Source organism: Rhineura floridana, chromosome 10 (genome assembly GCF_030035675.1).
Source record: "Rhineura floridana isolate rRhiFlo1 chromosome 10, rRhiFlo1.hap2, whole genome shotgun sequence".
In the NCBI taxonomy this organism is placed as follows: Eukaryota; Metazoa; Chordata; class Lepidosauria; order Squamata; family Rhineuridae; genus Rhineura; species Rhineura floridana.
In genome coordinates, this window is record NC_084489.1 from 76,212,724 (window position 1) to 76,228,868 (window position 16,145).

The 16,145-nt window shown below is 41.1% G+C and overlaps 1 protein-coding gene across 2 annotated transcripts in view; it reads right to left on the reverse strand.

Moving 5' to 3' along the window:
* UBE3C (ubiquitin protein ligase E3C) overlaps positions 1-16,145 on the reverse strand; it is an 89,924-nt gene that overhangs the window by 13,273 nt on the left and 60,506 nt on the right. For both annotated transcript variants that reach the window (XM_061587477.1, XM_061587476.1), the window contains 2 exons: positions 7,792-7,924; positions 6,459-6,706 (listed from right to left, as the gene is read on the reverse strand). In XM_061587477.1, coding sequence (XP_061443461.1) covers positions 6,459-6,706; positions 7,792-7,924 — 381 coding nt within the window. The remainder of the gene's footprint in view (positions 1-6,458; positions 6,707-7,791; positions 7,925-16,145) is intronic.

The following is a 16,145-nucleotide window of genomic DNA, read 5'->3' on the forward strand; positions in this document are numbered from 1 at the left end:
AATCCAACCTTATACTTTTGGACTGGAATACATGCCATACCATGGGCATGATCCACAGCCCTACTCTGCTGAGGCAATCTCCTTCCTCTGCCAGCAACAGCAGCTTTTACAGAGCTACCGAGTCACATAGAATCTCAGCTTGTGATCTGCCAGGGCTTGGTCGCCTGCACACAGTGTAGCGGAGGCTGTGGAGCATGCTCTAAGTCTACAACCTTACTTATTTAACGTTAAGTATACTGAAAAACAACAGAACTTGATTCTGAGACAAATCTATTTCAGATGAACAAATTTAACTCCATTTGTGCTCAGATCTGTATCTTATTATCCAGTGGATGATCTTAACTCCCATTGCAAAGAAAGCCAAGGAGTTAGTGCTACTGTGCTGGTCTCTAAAACAGTAATAGAAAATTGGAGCACTAGCATGCCCACATCTATGGTTCTCATAATTTTTAAAAAAACAGGGCATGCTTCAAGATTGTTGCACAGGATCAGAAAGTTAAAACAGATTATGGGAAACAATGGAAAGTTCTAGCAAAAATTCCAGTTGCAGTGAGCCTTGTTCTTATGCACACACTCCTCCTCCCATGCAGACAGTAGAAGAGTTGGAAGCAAACTGACATTAAGCAAAATCTGTAGCTTCTGAAGTTCTCATTCTGGCCATGCGAGAGAAACATGCAAGTCTGAGGTTTGCTGAAACTCAGCCATGCCTTGCTAAATTACGATGTAATACAACGTTAAAACAGTATCATTTTGGGGTTTTTTTTAATAGCTTTATGTAGCCTCTTTCTGCAGCCATGACAGTTTGTGAGATTATGAGAATATAAAATCCTGCAGACTGGACAACTTTATCTGTCTTTCCAGTGCTGCTTGTTTCTAGCCAAGCCCACTCTCACACTAACAAAATAGTAAACAAAGATGAAGTGTCCTTGTTCTGTTAATGGACAAAACACAGCAGCTTATTTTCATGAGGTGCCGTGTAAAAATTCATACTTAATGAAGAATCAGTTTGATTACTTCTTAACACAGAAAAGCCTCCTAGAAATCAAAGCAGCATTGTTCAGTTTAAAGATTTAACTGTAAGGCTAACGTACTTCTATTCAGATTGAATACTAAGGCGAATATTAAGACAAATTACTATTTACAATGTTTATTTTCTAAAAAAAAAAATTGAATTCTATCCACCCTTTCTTAAATACATTTTCCCCCTGATGTATCACACTGTTCTTCCTGGCTAATGAATAAACACAGGATTTTATCATCTATATGCTTTTTCTTAAACACCTGTGGTTGTATTAAGTGATTGTGAAAGTGGTGTGCAACTGATCTTTCCCTCTTCCTCCCTGCAGTCCTCTGTACCCCTGAAAACCCTCTTGGGGAGGTGAACAGTGGGGAATGTGTCATATGGGACTGGAGTGGGAGGGAGAATCACCTGAGAGCGGATGGGGGGGATCTTGAGCCACTGGTGTTCCACTCAATTTCAGGTGATCCCCCCCCCAGTCCCATATGACACTGACCCACTATTGCACAAACTGCCTTCAGTTTATACAATCATTGGATATAATCCTCAGTATTTTTTTTTCATTTGTTGAATTTATATCCCTCCCTTCATTAAATTCATGATCCCATGAATGATGAATTTGCTCCCTTACCCTGGATTTGCTCTTTTACACTGAAGAGACTATTACTTGCACATATAAAAACAGAAAAATAACCATATTGTTCTATTATGCACAAACAGAGAAGGATGCTATTATATCAACTGGACAGATTTGTTATTCAAATTCATTGGGGTTTTTTAGTTTGTTATCATACTAATTGCTGTTGCTATGTCCCCAGCAGTTTCTGTGGGCACAGCTATACAGAACCAAAATTACATGTAGGCATGGGAGGATAGGTGCTCATTTTCCAAGCAGAAGTTTGAAAGTCATGTGTCACACAAAAAAGCCCATTTTTTCCAGCACCTTGGGCTTCCCCCCTTTTTATTACTGGCTGTTTAGATGCTTGGCACTTTCTGCTTTTGGTTTTCATGTAACAAAAGTCACAATACATATAAATGCTTATATTAATCCACAGTTAAGGAGGTGTATCTTGTGTGCTTTGGACAGCTCTGCACAGATAGCAGCAGACACTTAAGAAAATGAGTGTTCCAGAATTTTTTAATTATTGTGTTGCAAGCTCAAGCTCGTGAAAATGATCTCTTACAAGAAAATTACCAGCACAAGGTATAACTTTGTAATATGAAACATTTTAATTGAAAAAAAAAGTGTGAAGGTAACTATCATTAATCTAAGTGGTGGGGACACGTATCAAGATGAATCAATATCTTCAAATCAGCAAAGTACTCATTTTCAGTAATTCAAACATGACAATTTATTTCACTAAATATTCTGAACTTAATTGACTTAAATGGACCTAGGTGTTTCCAAAGGCAAAAGAAGATCAGGATGCCATTACCACATACTTTAACTGTTTATTTATTCCCTGTCTAGGAAGCCTGATTTAGGAGCTATAAAATGCAATCAGTACACAAACCAGAGGCTGGAATCATCTGCTAATGGAACTTTTAATTGAGAAGTGACCACTGACATGAGGTAATTCTTTCCATGTAGAATTGCTTGCAGAGACCTTTGTGCACTTTATCACAGTAAACAATCACTAACATATGCATTAAAGAAAATTTAAATACATTATGACCCAATAAATATCACAATCAGTCAATACAATCTTTTCCCTCTCAAAGATTTAGTGTTAAAATACCACACTTTTAGTAGTCTTTTAGTGCTGGACACATATTTATAAATGCTGCTACTAAGTTTAGTCATTTGTAATGAAAAGATAATTGGTTATGTGAAAGAAACTAGTATGCATAATTAGTAGACTGCATACTAGTCATGTTAACCAATTCCAAAATAAGTTCATATTAGGAGATAATTAAAATCTGTTGTATACTGAATTCTTAGATTTCTGAATCATTAGCCAATTCATACTATTTGGAAATACTATTCGACTGTATTACACAAGCACACATTTCTTTGTGCTATTGACAACTTTAATCAAAATGGCTAGAACAAACAACTGGGTAGAATATCAAGTAGACTTAATTTTTTTAAAAAATGTGTTCTTTTAGGGGAATTTCAAAGTTTACAAAATGGACTTGTAGTTTTTATGTGTTATCCATTTTAGGCAAGAATAAAGAAGGATAGAGTTTCCAACCTAGGAGATTTATTCCAAAGCACAAGGAAGGCTCAGAAGTCCAATCTGCGCCTTTTTATTTATTTATTTAATTAAAAAAATTATACCACTTGAATGTGAAGACCTCTAAGCAGTTTACAAAAAACATTATCAATAAAACAGTTAAAAATAAGTAATTAAAACATATTTAAAACAGTTAAAACAGCTTTTGCTAAACCCTTTCTTTAAGAGGGTCTGGTTTTCTGGCAAGTTAACTGATCCCTCAACAGATGCACGACACAAATGTTCAACATGCTTTTTCCCATGGTGGAAATGCAGTATTAGAGAAAGTTTCCCCTCCTGAATTTTTGTCTGCCAGGTGGCAACTGAAACCATCACCCAATTAAAAAACAAATTTACAGCACAATCCTAACCATGTCTACTCAAAAGTAAGCCCTATTGGATTCAATGGGGCTTACTCCCAGGTAAGTGGGGTTAGGATTGCAGCTTTATTTAATTGTATGAGTTTCAGTAAAGTTCTATGATTAAACTACAGATGTGATCTGTATATATATTTAAAATCTCCTGCCTGATTAATCAAGAACTTAAACAAAATGTTTTTAATTGCTTAATCTAATCAATTAATCTATTAAGGCTGCTATTCTATACCCTCCTACCTAGAAGTAAGCCCCATTGAACTGAATAGGATTTACTTCTAAGTAAATATGTATAGATCTGCTCTATAAATGTTGCAACGCTGGTGGTAACCTAAATAGTTATAGCTGCAATAGTAACCCCACTTACCTGGGGGAAAACCCCACTGCATTCAATAGGACTTCTTAAGTCAGAATTGTGCTGTAAAGCATCTAATTCAGAGATATTTTGAAGGGAGGATTAATATTTCTTTCAAAAAAAAACTGAGAGTAGTTATCAGGACCTGAAAAAAATTACATCCACCACAATGAAGGGCTTTTTAGGTGTTTCATTATATATTGCCAGGGATTAAATGCAATTTCTTCAAGACAGAGCTAGAACAAAACAGAAAAAATATTCTGGGTAAATGATATTTAACACTAATATATACTTGGCGATGACGACTGAATGGCTATATGAACACAGAATATATATAAATTTTTATGTTTTAATACTTGTTTTCTGATAACACCTATAAAATAGAGCTCTTAGCAGCAACACTCTGCATTTTAGTTTATACACATAAGAAATTGCTCTGGATGCCAGACTGCTTCCTTTGTAGCATATGCAATTTATTTATACAAACTGCTACAATTCAGAAATTACTTGCAAATGCATAAAATGGAAGAATTCAGTAAGTCTTCAACTAGAACCATAATACTGGCAGGAACTGAATAGTAAAGCCGTGCCTTATCTTGCTGCTGAATTCATCAACTTTCCAAACATGCCACTTAAAGGGTGTTTCTGCACCTGGATACAGCTAATTATTAAATAACACAGTCATTTTGTGCCTTACGTAAACACAGCACACACATCAATATTTCACTGCTTTCAAAATGACAAGTAACTGGGTTCCTTCTGATTTCCAAGTCTAAGAACAGTGATGTTACTTAGCTTTTCAACAATTAACCTGTTAATATCCAGGCAAAATATAATGGCTTCTATATTTCTATGTTGGCAAGATTAGTCTTTACAAACTGAACAAGAGAGTTTTCCAGGTTTGACACAAGCCTTATCTAGGAGTTACAGGTAGATAGGCACAAACTGTTCACTAGCACTGTTATGTGGAGTCCTGATTTGGCCAGATGGTAAAAATCATTTCACACGTCATGTTGAGAGACAAATCCAGAGCATACACTCAGGAAAGCATTGCAACCTATCAAGGTTCCCAGAGACTGCATCTCTTTGACCCATGTTTGCAGAGAATTTTCTGCGCAGTTCACAATTTACATTTTTAGATGTATACTTAACATATCGCAGGTGTACACCTAAAAAATATGATGTGTGAAATGGCCCTACTGCATCTTCCCCACTCAGTGCAACCAGTGTCATCCTGGGAGCATACTGAACAGACTGCCAATGCTGAGATTTAAAAGGGAAATTAGGGAAACAAAGACTGGTTATTAATGCAATCTGGCTCTTTGGTGATCACATCATGGCTCAGTGCTGTTGCGGTATCTCTACACCTGCTCAATGTGAGACTGACAAGAACAAATGTTGCAAAAAAAGAAAAGAAAGCCATCTTGGTAGAAATCAAACAGCTTTCTCTTGACACTGAGAAACTAAAACTTGAAATCATATCAGGATGAGAATTTCAATATCATATCAACCCATCATTAAGCCAATTTGCCCATATATATTTATCTGCAGCTCTCAGACTCCGTAGTCTATACACTGCTTAGAAAGATGTTAAAATTTTTGTGCAGGTGATTTGATTTGAAAAATGTCCTGGAGTAGTATGTGTATCATCTTATTCCTTATATGCCCACTCACTGCACTCTGCAGGTGAGGATCTCTTGCAGTTAATCATCTTATCAGGAGATCCATTCCGCACAACATAGGAAGCAGACCTTTAGTATTGTGGCACCTACCCTTTGGAATTCACTCCACTTAAATATTAAGACAAGTACCATCTATGTTATGGAATCATAGAATAGTACAGTTGGGAGGGGCCTATAAAGCCATCGAGTCCAACCCCCAAGCTCAATGCAGGAATCCAACTTAAAGCATACCGAACAGGTGGCTGCCTCTTGAATGCCTCCAGGGGTTACAGAAATTTTGGCACCTACAGAAGACTTTCCTGTTTCAGCAAGCCTTTTAAATAGAGGTCTTATCCCAGTCTGCATCTGTGATGGAGTTGTTTTTAAGATGTTTTTAAATGTTTTTTAATATATATTTAAGATGTTTTGTTTTGTTTTTAAGATTTCAGAGTTTTGTCCCTTGTTTGCCACCCTGGGCTCCTTCTGGGAAGAAGGGCAGGATAGAAATGAAATAAATAAGAAGTAAAAAAATAATAAAAATAATATTTTCGCTTAAAACATGGAGCATTAAAAAGTAACCCCCATGAACTACAAATGGCAATCATGAAGAATGCAACTGTGTGCTGCACTATAAATGTTGTGAAAACAAATATTACACATAATTAAAATGAAGATGTCCTCCTCTTGAAACAAAGAGGGAAGAAAATGTATACAAACCTATTATAGTTTTCCAGGTTCTCTCCATTTCTGAAAACATTCCATAAAAGATTCCCACGTCTATCCCATGTAGCATTCAAGCAATTACCATACATGTATATTTGCCATTTATTTTACCTTTCCAAGCATCCTCCCAAGGAAATAGTAGTGCCTTGCATAAGAATCTCCAATGAGCATGTGCGCAGCAGGGTTAGGGTAAAGCAGTCCTTCATTAGTGGTCTTAAAAAAACCCTGGTTAGGATTAAATCCTGATTTAAGTAGTTCATTCAAAAATTCTCTGAATATTCCTCCCCCATCAATACCAGCTTCATCTAGACCATGGGCGTTAAGTAAATGAACACGAATTCGTTTTTTCAAGTCAGGTTCTAAAGAAAGAGAGAAAACAAGTTATGTATAGATTTGCAAAGATACGCCCTTCATACACACATACATTTTAAAACAATGTTCTGAAGAAATATGCAGTTGAGCTTAAAGAGTTCATAAAATATGGAATCAAAATGCCACGTGTCCAAACTACACAGCACTACAGTACTAACCAATCTTCACATTTTGGTTCTTATTAATAGGAGACCACACATGGGTAAACTAGCCCCTTAAAATCATTTTATTAAGTCTTTTCATTGGAAAAACTCACCACATAGATAAGCCTAATGTTATCAAATTACTGCAAGCCCACTAATTTTTTTTTAATGTGTGTTTGAAGCTCTATGGTGCAGGCTTTATGCATAGCCAGTTGCTCTAGATCAGGGATGAGGAACCTGTGGCTCTGTAAGATGTCAGACAACTCACATTGGACTATTCAGAGTAACAAGGCTTATTTCTCCCTCCTTTACATCCAGGACTTGATTTTTGCTGGGGGCCTTACCTGGAACTCACTGAATGATGCAAATCTGCCTTTTATTCAGATCTGGAGCTTTTTCAGCCTACCACATCAGTCTGTCTATCCACCAGTAGGCTGTTCACAAGTTTGTTAAATGAGTGTGGGCCACGCTCAAATGAGAGTGTGGGCACAGCCACAACATAGATCGAAAAAAAGGAACACATACAAGAAATCCAGAAGAAATTAACATACAACAGGCTTTTAAAAAAACATTTTTTAAAATATCCCAACACAGAGTACAGCTTCTACAAGTGCATGGTAGTTGTTTTTTTAAACTTGCATAAGAGTGGAATTCTGAAGCAGAACACAAACTGTGCAGTTCTTAACAAAATATACATTATACATCTTCATATCATGCACTAACCAAACGGGTCCCCAATTAGAGGCAAGGTTTGCATGCATCAACAGATTATATGGCTCATATTTTTATAGTTCCGAAGACAAGTGATTTTATTACTATGAACTTATTTTAGCATTGATTTTTTATTTTATTTATTATTTTATTTATATCCCGCCCTTCCTCTCAGTAGGAGCCCAGGGCGGCATTTTATAATTTTATAAACACAGTACCATTTTCAGGGGAAAGTTTGTCATATGCATCTTCATAAATATAATTTCTTCTAATAGTGACGTTAATTCCATCCAGAAATGGACCTTCTCCTTGAACCTCTTGTTTGTCAGCGTAGATCAGCCTCTGAAAGATCTTGTATGGAGTAGTGAAAGGAAGACAAAAATGAATTCAATTTAAATATGGATTTTCAATACGCCACAATTCCACAACATTCCAGTTTTCATTCAAAACTGTGTTAAATAGTAATTACAGAAGAGAGTTTGTTTAGGTATGTAAACTGTTAAAAGTTAGGATACAGAATAGTTAAAAAAAAGATACTATGCCTGCACTAAGAAACTGACATGTTATATGAGTAAGTTTCAAGTTATAATTGTGATCTGTACCACTTCTAAGCCTCTCACCAAAGCTAAACAACATGTTTCTCTACATTTATCATTGTCCTTTTGGGAAACAGTGATTTATTTCTCCCATGAAACTATCTTTAATTTCCTTGATAGTACTAGCACACACTGATGACAGCACAGTTCTGGGAATTCAGTTTCCTAATTAGCTGAAAGCTACAGAGTCAACAAAAGAACCTTAGAAACTATTACATTTTTTAAAAACTAAGAAGATGAAGAGAGCCCCTTTAAACAATAGACACTTTGTGGTGTACTTCAAAGGGCTGATACTTAAAGTAATACCTAAATTATAGGTCAAGGTTAGGATCCAAAAAACGGCACACCCCATTGAAGAAGCCTTTGGACTTTATTTCTCAAATATTATCCATCCTCTGTAACCAGCACAACAAATGTCTATTGAAACACAGGCAAGGCATGCAGCTGGGATCACATAAGGCAACACCTCCCCAACCTGGTGCCCTGCATATGTTTTGGACTGCACCTCCCATCATCCCAGACCACTAGTCACACTGGCTGGGAGTGATAGAAGTTGAAGCCCAAAACCCCTGCAAGGCATGAAGTTCTGGAAAGCTGATCTAGGGTATGATATTGCCAATTCTATCTGGAGACAAGCATGGGAACTGCAATTTGCAGGTGTTTCAACAAGGTTGAAAAATGTGGAAAATGATGCTAAACTACTGTAGCCCATACGCAATACTTTGCAAAGGAGATTATTTATTTATTTATTTATTTATATACCGCCCCCTAGTCAAAGCTCTCTGGGCAGTTTACAGTAACTAAAAACATTAAAGCAAATATACAAATTTAAAACATATCTTTTTAAAACAATTTAAAACTTTAAAACAATTTAAAAACACATGCTAAAATGCCTGGGAGAAGAGGAAAGTCTTGACCTGGCGCTGAAAAGATAACACCTCATCAACAAGATCATTCCATAATTTGGGGACCACCACTGAGAAGGCCCTCTCCCTTGTTGCCAGACTCCCACCTTCCCTCGGAGTAGGCACCCGGAGGAGGACCTTTGATCTTGAGCATAGTGTACGGGTGGGTTCGTATTGGGAGAGGCGTTCCATCAGGTATTGTGGTCCCAAGCTGTGTAAGGCTTTATAGGTTAAAACTAGCACCTTGAATCGAGCTCGAAAACACGCAGGCAGCCAATGCAAGCGGGCCAGAATCGGTTTTATATGTTCGGACCATCTGATCCCTGTTACCAGTCTGGCCGCTGCATTTTACACAAGCTGCAGTTTCCGAACTGTCTTCAAAGGCAGCTCCACATAGAGTGCATTGCAGTAATCTAACTTGGACGTTACCAGAGCATGGACAACTGAAGCCAGGTTAGCTATTAAGCTAGCTAAAAATCAGTGCACCTGTAAGAGTTTTATCGTTCTTCACTCTCAAGGAATGACTGGGAAAGAACAACGTAAGAAAAGCTCGCTGGATCAGACCAATGGCCCATCTAGTCCAGCATCCAGTTCTCATAGTCGCCAACCAGTTGCCCACAGGAAGCCCATAAGCTGGACCTAGGTGCAAGATCACTCTCCACTTCTGTGGTTTCCAGCAACTGGTATTTTGAAGCATACTGCCTCCAACTGTGGAGGGAGAGCATAGTCAGCATGGCTAGTAGCAAATGATAGCCTTATCCTCCACAAGTTTATCTAATCTTCTTTTAAAGCCATCTAAGTTGGTGGCCATCACTGCCTCCTGTGGGAGTGAATTGCATAGTTTAGCTATGTGCTGCATGAAGAAGTACTTTCTTTTTTCGTTTCTGAATGTTCCAAAACTTAGCTTCCATGAGTTCTAGTGTATTGGGAGGAGAAAAACTTCTCTATCCACATTTTCCGTGGCATGCATAATTTTACACACCCCTATCATGTCACCTCTTTCCTTTTCTCTAAATGCCCCAAATGCAACCTTTCCTCATAGGGGACTTGCTCTATCCTCTTAATCATTCTGGTTGCCTTTTTCTGAACATTTTCCAAGTCCTCCAAATCTTTTTCGAGGTGAGGTGACCAAAACTGTACACAGCCAAATGCAGTTGCACCACGGATTTGTACAACCGCATTATGATACTGGCAGTTTTATTTTCAATTTCTTTCCTAATGTTCCCTAGCATGGAGTTTGCCCTTTTCACAGCTGCCACACACTGGGCTGATATCTCCAGAGCTATCCACTATGACCCCAAGGTCTCATTCCTGTTCAGTCACTGCCAGTACAGATCCCATGAGCATATATGTGAAATTAATAATGGAGTCTTAGACCCTTTGGAGGCCCACTGTGAATTGTTTCAAGGCACTCTGAGGGTAAAGTTGCTCGCCTCTGTAGCAGTTTTGATGCCCCATCTACATATACTGTAGTCTCCAATGAGGTGTCCAGTGCAACGTCTGCTGCAATTTCTTGGGAACGGTTTCAGTTGATGCGGCCTGATGACGTGGACAAGGTGCTCACAAAGATGTGGCCAGCAATGTGTCTTCTCGACCCTTGCCCTTCTTGGCTTATTAAAGCTTGCTGAGGGGGTCTGACCGAGTGGATCCAGGGTGTGGTCAATGCATCATTGCGGGAGTATTTCCAGCCACCCTGAAAGAGGTGATGATCCCACAATTCCTGAAAAGGCCCACCCCGGACCCATTGGTTTGTGACAACTACCGACCGGTTGCAAATACTCCCTTTTTAAGGAAGGTGATTGAGAGGGTTGTGGCGCAGCAACTGCAAGTACTCTTGGATGAAACAGAATATCTTGACCCATCCCAGTCTGGGTTCAGGCCTGGTTATGGGACTGAATCGGCCTTGGTCGTTGGATGACCTTTATCGGGAGAAGGACAGGGGGAGTGCGACCCTGTTATTTTTACTTGATCTCTCAGCGGCTTTTGATATCATTAACCATGGTATCCTTCTGGGCCAACTTGGTGAGATGGATATTGGAGGCACTGTTTTACAGTGGTTCTGATCCTATCTCCAGGGTCGTTCTCAGAGAATAGCATTGGGTGACTGTCTTTCGGCCCCCTGGCAGCTGTGCTGTGGGGTGCCGCTTGTCCCCCATGCTGTTTAACATCTATATGAAGCCCTTGGGAGTGGTATCAGGAGATCTGGGGTGAGGTGTCAGCAGTATGCTGATGATACTCAGCTCTATTTCTCCATAACATCTGAATCGGGAGAGGCCATTCAAGCCATGGACTGCTGCCTGGACTCTGTGGTGGGCTGGATGAGGGCCAATAAACTGAGTTTGAATCCTAGCAAGACGGAGGCGCTGTGGGTTGGTGGTTCCCGAGTTCGGATAATTGGTCAGTTGCCTGCTTTGGACGGGGTCGTACTCCCTCTGAAAGAGCAGGTCCGTACCCTGGGGGTGCTTCTGGATCCATCTTTGTCGCTCGAGGCCCAGGTGACCTCAGTGGCTAGGAGTGCCTTTTACCAGCTTTGGCTGGTGAGACAGCTGCGGCCGTTTCTGCACTGGAATAGCCTGACCACTGTTGTCCACGCACTGGTAACCTCCAGGCTGGATTACTGTAATGTGCTCTATGTGGGGCTGCCCTTGAGGTTGGTCCGGAAGCTGCAGCTGGTGCAAAATGCGGCAGCGAGACTGCTCACTGGAGCAAGGTATCGCCAACATGTCACCCCACTACTGAAAGAATTGCACTGGCTGCCCATTTGCTACCGGGCCAAGGTCAAGGTTCTAGTTTTGGTGTACAAAGCCCTATACAGCTCAGAACCAGGATACATGAAAGACCGCCTTATCCCTTACATACCCAGTCGATCACTGCGCTCTGCAGGTGAGGGCCTCCTGCAGATACAATCTTATCAGGAGGTTCGTTCTGTACAATATAGGAAACGGACCTTTAGTGTGGCAGCACCTACCCTGTGGAATTCCCTCCCTTTGAATATTAGGCAGGCGCCAAATCTGTTATCTTTTTGGCGCCTTTTGAAGACTTTTCTTTTTCAACAACCCTTTTAAGTTGAGAGCTATCCCAGTCTGTGTCTGTATCAGAATTGCTTAATATGATTTTTAATAATGTTTTTAACCCTTTAAAAATGTTTTTAAAATGTTTTTAACGCTGTTTTGTCTTAATGTATTTTAAAATTTGTTTTTACGATGTTTTAAAGTGTTTTTAGTGCCTTGTTTGCCGCCCTGGGCTCCTGCTAGGAGGAAGGGCGGGATACAAATTTATTATTATTATTATTATTATTATTATTATTATTATTATTATTATTATTAACAACAACAACAACAACAACTCTATCCCAATATGCACCACTTTACATTTGCTTACACTGAATTGTATTTGTCATTCTACCACTTATTCACTCGGTCAGGAAAGGTCCTTTTGGAGCTCTTTGCAATCCCTTTTTGTTTTAGTGATTATGAACAATTTAGTATCTTCAGCAAACGTGGCCAACTCACTGCTCACACCTACAGATCATTTATTAATAAGAAGCACTGGACCCAATACCAATCCTTGAGCAACTCTACATCTCTCCACTGGGAGCACTGTCCATTTTCCCTCTACTCTCTGCTTCCTGTTTCCTAGCCATTTCCTGATCCACAAGAGGACCTCTCCTCTTCTTCCATGACTGCTCAGATTACTCATGAGTCACTGGTGGGGTATCTTGTTAAACCCTTTTTCTGTATGCTTGTTGACACTCTCAAAGAACTCTAATAGGTTAGTAAGACATGATTTACCCATGCAGAAGCCATGCCAGTTCTTCTATATGCTTGGTTGTTTTATCTTTAACAATCCTTTCCACCAGTTTTCCTGGAACAGATGTTAAGCTAATTGGCCTGTAATTTCCAGGATTACCCCCTCCATCCTGGATCCCTTTTTAAAAATTGGTGTTACATTGGCCACCTTCCAGTCCTTAAATATGGAGGTGGATCTTAAGGACAAGTTACATACAGAAATCAGCAATTTCGCATTTGAGTTCTTTAAGAACTCTTGGGTGGATGCCATTCAGACTTGGTGATTTGTCAGTTTTTATGTCATCTAGTAGGCCTAGAACTTCATCTCTTGCCACCACTATCTGCCTCAGTTCCTCAAATTCCCTTTCTGCAAACGTCAGTTCAAGCACAGGGATCTGCCCTATATCTTCCACTCTGAAGACAGATGTAAATAATTCATTCAGCTTCTTTGCAGTCACCTTATCCTCTTTTAGCATACTTTTGACTCCCTTGTCATCCAAGGTTCCAACAGCCTTCTGAGACGGTCTCCTGCTACTATTATATAAAAAGATTTTTTGGCTGTTGGTTTTTGTTTTTAGCAATGTGCTCCTCGAATTCCTTTTAGCATCCCCTATTGTCTGCTTGCATTCTTTTGCCAATGTTTTGTTTTCCTTTTTGTTCTCATTTGGACAAGACTTCTACTTTTTGTACAAAGCTTTCTTGCCGCTGTTAGAGTCTTTGACTCTGCTCGTTAACCACACTGGCATCCTCTTGGTCCTGGTGGTGCACACTCCAGTTGAGCTTCTAATATTGTGTTTTTAAACAACTTCCAATCCCATTTGGGATTTCTAGCTTGCTGGATTCAATGCCCTCTTTGACGTACAGTCCAACACCACCTCCAGTGCCCCACTGTTTGTTTCCATTGCACCAGGTTTCCATTACGCCCACTATATCAAGGCTGTCCTCTAAGACTCAGCACTCCAGTTCTCCCATATTGGCTCAGAGGCTTCTGACATTAACATAGCAACACTTGTATATACAGTGTCTCTCTTCAAGAGGCTTCAGCACTTGTGTTTTGGCCTGTGGTGCTTTGGCCTCTCTCAATAGCTATCCCATGCTTTCATCTTCATCCCGGGCGTGGGGGTGGGGATTTGTTCCTAATAGGAATCTTCTCAGCTCCTGTTAGCTTCCCCCCTCCCCCAATCTGCCACTTTTATTTTAAGTGCCAACAGTCCAGTTCTATCCCGGTTCAAGTGGAGCCTTTTCCTTTTGACAAGGCCTGACTTGTCCCAAAATGTTCCCCGGTGTCTAACAAATCCAACTCCCTCCTCCCAACACCATTTTCTTCTCCACGAATTGAGACTACAAAGCTCCACCTATCTAGCTGGCCCTGCACATGGAACCAGTAGTCAAAGAAAGCTACCTTGCAGCATCCTACCAAGCAACCTAAATTTTGTTTCTAGAACCTCACAAATACATTTCCCCATGTCACTGTTGCCAGTATGCACCACAGTCACTGACACTTCCCCACCACTATCTACCAGGCTTATCTAGGCGACAGGCAACATCCGCAGTGTTTCCACCAGGCAGGCAATTAACCCTACGATCTGTATACCCATCACAAATCCAACTACCGTATATTCCGGCGTATAAGACGACTTTTTAACCCAGGAAAATCTTCTCAAAAGTTGGGGGTCGTCTTATACGCCCAGTCATCTTATACGCCGGAATATACAGTAGTTATTTCGCAAGAGTGGGCATTGCTGGACTATTGCCGGCGTGCCTTTCTGCAAACAAACGTGCAGGCTAGGGCTGGTGTGTATACACACACACATGTGTGTATACACGCACAGACACCCGGCGGGGAGGGCAAGGGGCGGGGGTCAGTAGCGTCAGGCTCCCATGGCGTCACTATTGACGTCTCGCATTCCAGCCGCTGTATGAAGAGGCCTCTACGGCTCCTCTCGCATAAATGACGCGCGGCATGGAGGGGGAGGGAGAGGGAGAGCAAGCGCGCACTCAGGAGCCTCCTTCAGTTACAACCGACAGGGACGGGGACAGGCTCTGAGCGCGCCGCAGCTAGCCAGCCGGCCTATATAAACAAAGACACATCGCTTTGGCTTGGACTCCTTACTCAGTCCCAACTCTCACAGCAGCGACACGCGGGAGACGCGGCTTCGCTTCGCTCCTGCTATATCCCGGCTCTCCCCCACCCCTTCCAACCATCCAATGCCTCAGGACAGCGCATCCCCCCGGACTGAAGCTACATCGGAGCCTTGGGCTTTCATCTCTGCTACGCCTCAGGACAGCGCCCAGCTGCTGAGGTTTTCAGGGAAATAAAGGTTGGATTGGGGATGGGAGAAGAGGGGAAAACAAAAGCCGGCGGGATAGCTTAGAGGAGAAAGCGGGGCGGGGAGCTCGTTAAAGGACCTGGCAGTGGAGATGATCTGATCTGGTGCGCGGAAGGGCCCGGACAAAAGTTGAGGAGATTGCGCCTCGTTGACGCTTTTCAGCTACGACAAGCCCGCACGTGGAACAGGGCGAAGAGAGGCAAAGGGGTGGCTTTTATGTTTACACGTTTGATGACAAACAGCCTTATGTTTATAAGTGACAGTTTTCCTGCTAAGTACCTGCATGTCATAAGCAGGGGTAGTCTTATACGGCGAGTATATCCCAAACTCTATATTTTAACTGGAAAAGTTGGGGGTCGTCTTATATGCCCAGTCGTCTTATACGCCGGAATATACGGTATCTATGTTCCATAATGAATGAAATCACCCACTACCAGGATCCCTCCACCCACCACCCACCCTCAGATAAATGTCCTCGGCACAAAAGGATAGCTGTTTGTCCCCCCAAGGAATGAGTTCCCTCTAAGGGACCATTTCCCTCTTCCTCAGAATTACATTCTGAGCTATCAACCTGGAACTAAGAGGAATGGAACTAACAGAACTAAGAGGAGCTATCAACGTGGAAGTGGGACACAGCTATAATGTCCCTGAAATCCTCACCCACAAACCTCTCTCAGCTTCTCCAGGTGAGCCCCCTTGGTCTCAAGAGAACAAACCTGTTTCCGTAGAGCCAGGAGCTCATTGCACTGAGGACACACCCACGACTTGGGTCCAACAGGCAGATAGTTGTATGTGTGACAGATAGTGCACATCACTGAAAAGCCCCCTGCTGGCTTCCTACCTGCATAATTGTTTTTATGGTTTATTGAGTTACAGAGTACCTACAGAGCTTAGGTTTTCTTTAGGTCAAGCAATGGACGGGCAGAGTAGTGTGCTCTGGCCTGCTCATCATA